At 43.7% G+C, this 10,805-nt stretch overlaps 1 protein-coding gene across 1 annotated transcript; it reads left to right on the top strand.

Annotated features, from left to right (window-relative positions):
• Positions 1 to 5,342: 5,342 nt before the first annotated feature.
• On the top strand, positions 5,343 to 6,272 carry LOC142214584 (olfactory receptor 5V1-like). Its single transcript, XM_075283526.1, has one exon. The coding sequence runs from the start codon at positions 5,343 to 5,345 to the stop codon at positions 6,270 to 6,272; it is 930 nt and encodes a 309-aa protein (XP_075139627.1).
• Positions 6,273 to 10,805: the final 4,533 nt, after the last annotated feature.

Raw genomic sequence — 10,805 nt, 5'->3', positions numbered from 1 at the left:
CTGTAGAGGGCTTAAAAATCAAAATCGGGCATCAAAAATAGTGCAGGAAGATGAAGACGTGTGGAGAGTGTCATAAGGAATTGAGAGATGTAAGGTGAGATGCAGGGGGGAGAGTGTGTGTGTCTATATGTGTATGTCTATATGTGTGTGTGTCTGTCTATATGTGTCTGTCTATATGTATCTGTTGTAAGAAAGTGACAGGAAAAGTCCTGGAAGGACGCTATATCTCCCCCAGAGTCCTCTCATATGTGTGATGAGTGAGGGCTTCATATAGCTGTAACAAGGCGGCATCTGTCAGTATTAACCTCTTCTCATCCTACTGCAGGAAGGAGTTTCGTGCACAGCTGGGAGAGCTAGGCCTAATCACAGGCCTATAAAGCCTCTCAAGACTTCAGTCCTGGGCAGTTCCTGGGGGAGAGTGGTGGAGCCAGGTCCTGTCCATCCAAACTGATATCTGGTGAGACCAGTGGGTGCGTCACAGCTTCTGTTTTGTTGGTTCTTGTCCGTGGGGCTGAAGCAAGCCACACGTATAGACAGATTGCTTCTGTGTAGTTAGTCGCCTAGCCTGGCAGGTATTTGTGTTTCCTATTTTTGCCTGAAGTAAAGGCCTGTTTATTTTGTTTGCCAACACCTTTAAACTTTTTGTTGCAAAATAAACGCACAGGTAAACCCTGTTGAAACTGATTTTGGTGTCTGTCTCTGACTGTCTGGGTCCGCTGCTGCTACCGCTGAGCCTACCTCCCCCACACTGTCTATATGTGTCTGTGTGTGTGTCTCAGTAACCTAGGGGCAGAGATGGAAGGGGAATGTTATACTAGGGCAGAGATGGCAGGTGGAGGGGGGGGGGGACATGAAATGGGGCAAATAAAGGAGGATATGAAACTGAGGGAGAAATGGAGGGGGTGACATGAAACTGGGGGTAGATGAAGAGTGCACTTAAACTGGGGGGACATTAAACCGTGGAGGAAGCTGTAGGGGGACCTGTCTGCTTCTAGTTGCCCCCAGTTTAATGTCACCCTTCAGCTACCCCTACGGTTTTAATGTCTGCTTCCAGCTTCCTGATTTTAATGTCCCCCTCTAGTTGCCGCTAGTTTCATGTCCCACTCTAGGTGTCATTTTATTGCCCCCCTCAAACTACCCCCACTGTTTAATGTCCCCCTCCAGCTGCTCCAGTTTTGTGTCCCCTCTAGTTTCCACCAGTTTATACTGGGGCACCAGGAGAGGGACCCAATACTGTGGGATAGTTGGAAGGGAACATTATAGTGTGGGGACATATAATGTACGGGTAACTGTAGGAGGATAATACTTTTGGGGGGACTTGGAAAGATGATTGAGAATGGGTGGAGTCAACATAGAAGTGGGTGGAGCTAAATGTGGCGTGGTCCTCTAGCATAGTTTCAATTTCTTATGCGGCCCCATGGGAAAATTAATTGCCCACCCCTGGTCTAGTCTAACGTTACACTAAAAGTCTAAATATGAAACATTATTAGTTTATTTGCCCCTCATGAATAAATGACAGACATGATTTAAGGGTGAATTAGACCTAATATAGCCCATAAATTTAGATTATTTTTTTACGTGCTCATTTTTTAAATTTTTATATTAAAAGATATTAAATTCAGTAAACGTGTAACTCCCATTAGAATTGTGATTTCTGTCTCTAAAGACCTGGAGATACTATAATTGTGTTGGGAGATTGTAAGGCTGATCATACAGAAAACCAAAACCTCTGGGGACGTTACTCGGATATTTATTAGATAGTATTTTACGGCGACGATCATACTCTTCATATTTACTCAATGTCATGGAAAGCAAACCGTGCAGGTTAATAAAGCATTGGCTTGGGCAGCAAGACAGTAAGTAGACCCTTGACACTATATATAATCCATACCCAGCCTTCTGTAAATCCACAGTAATAGTAACAAGACCCCGACCACTTTATTCAGAGGTCGAACAGTGCACTACATGGCCCCAACCACATGCCTACAGGTTAAAAATCCTTGTTTAATGATATAGATCTGGTGTTTTGAAGCATTGCCACATGATGGTGCAATGTGTCACTGCAGGTACAATGTATAAAGATGGAACGGTATGGTAGCACTGGGTAGTTAGGTGTTATACCAGGTTATAGCCTATGGATGGGGCATTTTTTTCTAAAAACATTTCTACTAGAGATGAGCGAACACTAAAATGTTCGAGGTTCGAAATTCGATTCGAACAGCCGCTCACTGTTCGAGTGTTCGAATGGGTTTCGAACCCCATTATAGTCTATGGGGAACATAAACTCGTTAAGGGGGAAACCCAAATTCGTGTCTGGAGGGTCACCAAGTCCACTATGACACCCCAGGAAATGATACCAACACCCTGGAATGACACTGGGACAGCAGGGGAAGCATGTCTGGGGGCATAAAAGTCACTTTATTTCATGGAAATCCCTGTCAGTTTGCGATTTTCGCAAGCTAACTTTTCCCCATAGAAATGCATTGGCCAGTGCTGATTGGCCAGAGTACCGAACTCGACCAATCAGCGCTGGCTCTGCTGGAGGAGGCGGAGTCTAAGATCGCTCCACACTAGTCTCCATTCAGGTCCGACCTTAGACTCCGCCTCCTCCGGCAGAGCCAGCGCTGATTGGCCGAAGGCTGGCCAATGCATTCCTATGCGAATGCAGACTTAGCAGTGCTGAGTCAGTTTTGCTCAACTACACATCTGATGCACACTCGGCACTGCTACATCAGATGTAGCAATCTGATGTAGCAGAGCCGAGGGTGCACTAGAACCCCTGTGCAAACTCAGTTCACGCTAATAGAATGCATTGGCCAGCGCTGATTGGCCAATGCATTCTATTAGCCCGATGAAGTAGAGCTGAATGTGTGTGCTAAGCACACACATTCAGCACTGCTTCATCACGCCAATACAATGCATTAGCCAGTGCTGATTGGCCAGAGTACGGAATTCGGCCAATCAGCGCTGGCCAATGCATTCTATTAGCCCGATGAAGTAGAGCTGAATGTGTGTGCTAAGCACACACATTCAGCACTGCTTCATCACGCCAATACAATGCATTAGCCAGTGCTGATTGGCCAGAGTACGGAATTCGGCCAATCAGCGCTGGCTCTGCTGGAGGAGGCGGAGTCTAAGGTCGGACCTGAATGGAGACTGGTGTGGAGCGATCTTAGACTCCGCCTCCTCCAGCAGAGCCAGCGCTGATTGGCCGAATTCCGTACTCTGGCCAATCAGCACTGGCTAATGCATTGTATTGGCGTGATGAAGCAGTGCTGAATGTGTGTGCTTAGCACACACATTCAGCTCTACTTCATCGGGCTAATAGAATGCATTGGCCAGCGCTGATTGGCCGAATTCCGTACTCTGGCCAATCAGTGCTGGCCAATGCATTCTATTAGCTTGATGAAGCAGAGTGTGCACAAGGGTTCAAGCGCACCCTCGGCTCTGATGTAGGAGAGCCGAGAGTGCACTTGAACCCTTGTGCACCCTCAGCTCTGCTACATCAGAGCCGAGGGTGCGCTTGAACCCTTGTGCACACTCTGCTTCATCAAGCTAATAGAATGCATTGGCCAGCGCTGATTGGCCAATGTATTCTATTAGCCTGATGAAGTAGAGCTGAATGTGTGTGCTAAGCACACACATTCAGCTCTACTTCATCGGGCTAATAGAATGCATTGGCCAGCGCTGATTGGCCAGAGTACGGAACTCGACCAATCAGCGCTGGCTCTGCTGGAGGAGGCGGAGTCTAAGATCGCTCCACACCAGTCTCCATTCAGGTCCGACCTTAGACTCCGCCTCCTCCAGCAGAGCCAGCGCTGATTGGCCGAATTCCGTACTCTGGCCAATCAGCACTGGCTAATGCATTGTATTGGCGTGATGAAGCAGTGCTGAATGTGTGTGCTTAGCACACACATTCAGCTCTACTTCATCGGGCTAATAGAATGCATTGGCCAATCAGCGCTGGCCAATGCATTCTATTAGCGTGAACTGAGTTTGCACAGGGGTTCTAGTGCACCCTCGGCTCTGCTACATCAGATTGCTACATCTGATGTAGCAGTGCCGAGTGTGCATCAGATGTGTAGTTGAGCAAAACTGACTCAGCACTGCTAAGTCTCTGCATTCGCATAGGAATGCATTGGCCAGCCTTCGGCCAATCAGCGCTGGCTCTGCCGGAGGAGGCGGAGTCTAAGGTCGGACCTGAATGGAGACTAGTGTGGAGCGATCTTAGACTCCGCCTCCTCCAGCAGAGCCAGCGCTGATTGGTCGAGTTCCGTACTCTGGCCAATCAGCGCTGGCCAATGCATTCTATTAGCCCGATGAAGTAGAGCTGAATGTGTGTGCTTAGCACACACATTCAGCTCTACTTCATCAGGCTAATAGAATACATTGGCCAATCAGCGCTGGCCAATGCATTCTATTAGCTTGATGAAGCAGAGTGTGCACAAGGGTTCAAGTGCACCCTCGGCTCTCCTACATCAGAGCCGAGGGTGCGCTTGAACCCTTGTGCAGCCTCGGCTCTGCTACATCAGAGCCGAGGGTGCGCTTGAACCCTTGTGCACACTCTGCTTCATCAAGCTAATAGAATGCATTGGCCAGCACTGATTGGCCAGAGTACGGAATTCGGCCAATCAGCGCTGGCCAATGCATCCCTATGGGAAAAAGTTTATCTCACAAAAATCACAATTACACACCCGATAGAGCCCCAAAAAGTTATTTTTAATAACATTCCCCCCTAAATAAAGGTTATCCCTAGCTATCCCTGCCTGTACAGCTATCCCTGTCTCATAGTCACAAAGTTCACATTCTCATATGACCCGGATTTGAAATCCACTATTCGTCTAAAATGGAGGTCACCTGATTTCGGCAGCCAATGACTTTTTCCAATTTTTTTCAATGCCCCCGGTGTCGTAGTTCCTGTCCCACCTCCCCTGCGCTGTTATTGGTGCAAAAAAGGCGCCAGGGAAGGTGGGAGGGGAATCGAATTTTGGCGCACTTTACCACGTGGTGTTCGATTCGATTCGAACATGGCGAACACCCTGATATCCGATCGAACATGTGTTCGATAGAACACTGTTCGCTCATCTCTAATTTCTACTCTTTGACTGTCCCAGATCCCATGTATTACACCACACCAACTGCACAATCCTATTGTATGGTTATTTTGTCAGACGAGTTTTCTGATGTCTTGGCCTGCCGTCCTTCTCTGATTCAATCTGATGCTAAACTCAAAACCTATTTGATTGATGCTTGGTCGTGTGACCTTTAACTTTGCAAAATTTTAAATTCTGTTCTTCAATTTGCTGATTGCATAAGTTTCATTCCTGATGATAAGAACTGATATGGAAATGTTGAATCAAACCTTGGTGAGGACTTTCATCCTTCTAGGACTTTCCAACATTCCTAGGTTGCAACCTATCTTCTTTCTCCTGTTCGTCCTGATGTATATGGTGACTTTATCTGGGAACCTTCTGATAATCATTGTGGTGAGGCTTAATGCCTCTCTCCAGACACCCATGTACTTCTTCCTCGGTAACCTTGCATTTATTGATATGTTCTTCTCCACCACCATTGTACCAAACCTTCTGAAAAATACCATTTCCCAGGACAGGACTATTTCCTTCTTGGGATGTGCTACACAGATGTATTTCCATTTGGGCCTAGGGGCTACAGAGTGTCTGATGTTGGCTATCATGGCTTATGATAGATACGTTGCTATCTGTAACCCCTTACAATATAACACTATTATAGATAAGAGACGTTGTCTATCTCTGGCGGCCGGAGCGTGGACTGTGAGTTTCTTGATCTCGGTGATCCATGCAGTTATGACCTTCCAGTTGTCCTATTGCAAGTCCAACCAAGTGAACCATTATTTCTGTGAGATGCCACCACTATTACGGCTTTCATGTACAGATACCTGGCTCAATGAACTTATAGTGTATATCTCTGGTGTACTGTTCACCCTCTGCTCGTTTCTACTGACCCTGTTATCTTATGTCCATATTATTTCCACCATATTAAAAATCCGCTACACCAAGGGAAGGCTAAAAGCTTTTTCTACATGCGGGTCACATCTTACAGTCGTCTCCCTCTACTACGGCACGGTAATGTGTATGTACATGAGTCCAAGGTCCAGTTACTTGCCAGATCGTGATCGAGTGGTCTCCATCCTCTATACGGTGGTGACCCCCATGTTGAATCCCATTATTTATAGTGTCAGGAATTCAGATTTCAAGGAATGTGCTAGAAAGACTTTTAGCATGAATTTCTAAAGTGTCTTATTCCATTATATTCACTTTTATTGGGCTTCAATAAAGTTTTTGAATTGTATTACTTGACAAATAAATGTTTTTGTGTAAGGCCGTTGTCGAGCAGCTTTCTAGTTTTTACTATCGAGTCAACTCAAAATCTACTTTGGAAGTTCCTACTACAATACCAAAGGTCTCCATGAAGTCTTAAGGTGGTCATGCAAATTAGATGAAGGATTGTCAAACCTGTAGATTCGGACAAGACCTACCAAATATCTAATGTGTTCAGTGCTCTGTATAGTCGTAAAGTATGATAATTATACACTCTACATTCTAAACTAAATTCTGTTTGACAAAAATCAGACCAAAATCAATACATATTTTTAACTGTGCTGCTCGCTTAATTTACCTCACCCCCCGATCTTCATCGGCTGCTCCCCTCTGCCAGTCCCTCCACTGGCTACCTATAGCCCAGCGAATTGAGTTCAAGCTATTAACGTTAACATACAAAGCCATCCACACCCTGTCCCCTCCATATATCTCTGACCTCATCTCCCGCTACCTGCCCACACGTAACCTCAGATCCTCCAACGACCTCCTACTCCGCTCTGCTCTCATCCGCTCCTCACGCAACTGCCTCCAAGATTTCTCCCGTGCATCCCCCATACTCTGGAACTCCTTACCAAGACACATAAGACTGACCCCCACAATCACAGGATTCAAGAAGGCCCTGAAGACTCACCTATTCAGGAAGGCCTACAACCCCCAATAACACTATCACCGCACCCCCATCTGTACAGTCTCCCCCTCTCCTCCTGTCTCTACCCCCTTCCCTCATAGATTGTAAGCCCTCGGGGGCAGGGCTCTCTACCCCACTGTGCCAGCCGATCACTGTTAGTATTATATCTACCTGTATATTCTGTGTACTGTATGTAACCCCCAAATGTAAAGCACCATGGAATTAATATAATAATGTACAGCATCATGGAATTAATGGTGCTATATAAATAAACAATAATAATAATATAATAAAATAACGTATTTTTCGGACACACTTTTTTCCCTCAAAATTTGGGAGGAAAGTGGGGTGCATCTTATAATTTGGACAGTTTCGCTGGAAGATGGAGGCGTGGAGGAGCAGGATCGCACCATTGTCTCACTCCTGCCACCGCTGGCTTCCTGCAATGAATGGATGCACCTGGTACTTCCGCTTTGATGGCGGCCGGCCGCTTAACCCCCCGCGTGCCGGCTACGTCCATTCATTTCTATGCGAGCATGCTGTTCGGATCGGCTGATCCGAACAGTACTCGCTCATCTCTAGTCTCAACAGTTGTGTCGCCACACGAAAGCCATTGGTGACAGAGACCAACAGACGTCGGCGCCTGTCATTTGCAAGAGACCGCAAGGATTGGACCATAGAGCAGTGGAGAAAGGTCATGTGGTCAGATGAATCACGTTTCACATTGTTCCAGAGTGATGGTCGTGTCCAGGTGTGACGAGAAGCACACGAAACACTGGAATGTGCTGGAAAGGAACCTGCGCTGTCACTCACCACCCCCAACAAATCTGCGTAACCTGGGCTCCCCGATACTCGAGAATTGGATCAAAATCCCTGAGTCTACACTACAGAACATTATAGACTCCATGCCGAGACGGATACGTGCTGTTATTCGTGCTCATGGTGGCCCAACTAAATATTAACGCAACTTTTTTTTTTTGGCCAGGCAGTGTATATATGTGTACAAGTTTAAGGAGAAGAGAGGATGATGAGGTATCGAGGAAATATAGGAGACTAGCTTTTACCCGCGACTTCGTCTGCGGTGAGTTGAGTATTGGGCGGACACAGACGTGTGAAACTGTAAAAGTGCTTTAACTCTGCTGTTCTGTTCGGGTCAATATGACCCGAAATTATTTTTGAGACCCTGCAGATTTTTTTTAATGAGGATTTGAAACTAGTGGTTCCTTGACTTTTCCTCATTTGTGGAGCTCTACATTTTTTTTTGTTTTTGTATTTTGTTTTTGTTTCCTTTTTGCTACACGCTGATTGTTACACTTGTACTGTTCGGGTCAATATGATTTATACTGTTCTACAGGTCTCTGATTATTTCTGACTGCAAAAGTTATGTTTTTTTATGTGTTCTTCATCTCCAAATGGTGGTGGTTTCACTGTTCTTATCAGTAAGCAAGTAATTATCTAGTCTGTTTGTGAGAGAGGAGACTGGTTGTCTATCATTCAAAGGGTATAAGTTTGTGGAATTGCGAAACCGGTCGCCACATATTTAGAGCTACAATGTGTCTTGAAAGGTTTCATGACATTTCGAGAGTACTGCGGTTTGATTCTAAAACAGATAGAATGGAAAGAAGAGCTAATGATAAACTAGCCCCTATTAGAAATGTTTGGAATCAATGGGTAGAGATTCTACCAAAATTGTATAACAGTGGTGAAAATGTAACTGTTGATGAGCAACTGGTGGCATTCCGAGGTAGGTGCCCATTCAGACAATATATAGCAAGTAAGCCAGCAAACTATGGCATCAAGATCTGGACACTTTGCGACAGCAAAACCTCATATGCTCTAAATGTTCAAGTGTATACAGGAAAAGCCCCTGATGAGAGACCTGAAAAAAATCAGGGTATGCATGTTGTTCTAAATTTGACTCATGGACTAAAAGGACAAAATGTCACATGTGACAACTTTTTTACATCCTATCAACTAGGCCAGATGTTGAAGAAAAAACAACTTACCATGCTGGGTACTATGAGAAAAAACAAACCTGAACTACCGCAAGGTATCCTTCGCAAGAGAGAGGTGGACAGTTCAACTTTTTATTTTTCTGGAAATACAACTGTTGTTTCTTATGTTCCAAAAAAACCCAAACAGGTAATTCTCATGAGCACAATGCACCATGACAATGCCGTAAGTGATAGAGAAGACAGAAAGCCTGACATTATTTTGGACTATAATGACACAAAGGGAGCAGTTGATACTTTAGACCAAGTAATATCAACATATACATGCAAACGCAAAACCAATCGGTGGCCAATGATTTTATTTTATAACATACTGGACGTTTCTGCATACAATGCATTTGTCTTATGGAGGGAAATCGACCCCGATTGGAACCGGAATAAGCTGCATAAAAGAAGATTATTTCTTGAGGAATTGGGAAAATCCCTGGTGAGGCCATATATTGAGAGCAGAAAAGTGACCCCCAGAAGTGAGGGAGCAGCAGCCATTGTAAAAAGTGTCCAGCATGCTCAAGAAAGAGACTCCACATCCACGGCCTCCACCAGCACAGCCACCAGCAAAAATAGGAAGAGATGGAGCTTCTGTCCATCTTCCTGTGACAATAAGACTAATCTGACGTGCTGGATGTTCAAAATATCTGTGGAAAGGACATGTGTCTTATTATTGTGCTCAGTGTAAAAATGTATGAACATGTTTAGTTTTTTCTTTTTTCTTTCTAAAATGGTTGAAGTTTTTATGATTTTTCATTTGTTGATTTATAAAATTTGTTTTCAAAAAGATAAATTTCATCTTTTAGTAATAGTAATGTAAAGCGTCTTTATTATTTGTGTGCAGAATGTCAACAATCGAAGATAATTGCAAAAAGCCTGTGTAACCTTTTTATGAAAAAAAATAAATAAATAAATAAAGTTTGAATTTAAATTTTTCTTTTGTTTATGATCAAACATGTTCACATACAGTATTTCAATGAAAAAAGTATTCAAATAAAACAATTAGAGTAGCTAAAAATCAAGAAATAATAGGTCGGGTCATATTGACCCGGGAACAGTACAAGTGTATAGCAAATGCGAACAGAACAGCAGGGTTAAAAAGTTTGGTGGGCTAGCAAATGTGATTTGATGTGTTATATTGTGTATGTTGTGATACAGACAATGTGATGTGTTATACAGCCTGTGTACAGGAGTATATGTATCAGGTACTGTATATAGCAGTGATAGGAGATACATGTAATTATATAGTATATACAGCCTGTGTACAAGAGTATATGTATCAGGCACTGTATATAGCAGTGATAGGAGATACATGTAATATATAGTATATACAGTCTGTGTACAGGAGTATATATGTATCAGGTACTGTATATAGCAGTGATAGGTGATACATGTAATTATATAGTATATACAGCCTGTGTACAAGAGTATATGTATCAGGTACTGTATATAGCAGTGATAGGAGATACATGTAATATATAGTATATACAGTCTGTGTACAGGAGTATATATGTATCAGGTACTGTATATAGCAGTGATAGGAGATACATGTAATTATATAGTATATACAGCCTGTGTACAGGAGTATATATGTATCAGGTACTGTATATAGCAGTGATAGGAGATACATGTAATATATAGTATATACAGCCTGTGTACAGGGGTATATATGTATCAGATACTGTATATAGCAGTGATAGGTGATACATGTAATATATAGTATATACAGCCTGTGTACAGGAGTATATATGTATCAGGTACTGTATATAGCAGTGATAGGAGATACATGTAATTATATAGTATATACAGCCTGTGTAC

The sequence above is a fragment of the Leptodactylus fuscus genome, chromosome 7 (assembly GCF_031893055.1).
Source record: "Leptodactylus fuscus isolate aLepFus1 chromosome 7, aLepFus1.hap2, whole genome shotgun sequence".
Taxonomy (NCBI): domain Eukaryota; kingdom Metazoa; phylum Chordata; class Amphibia; order Anura; family Leptodactylidae; genus Leptodactylus; species Leptodactylus fuscus.
This window is presented reverse-complemented; position numbering and strand designations above follow the sequence as displayed.

Bases quoted from the DNA above. Each gene is read 5' to 3' on its own strand.
- LOC142214584 (XM_075283526.1), top strand. From the start codon at position 5,343: ATGGAAATGTTGAATCAAACCTTGGTGAGGACTTTCATCCTTCTAGGA.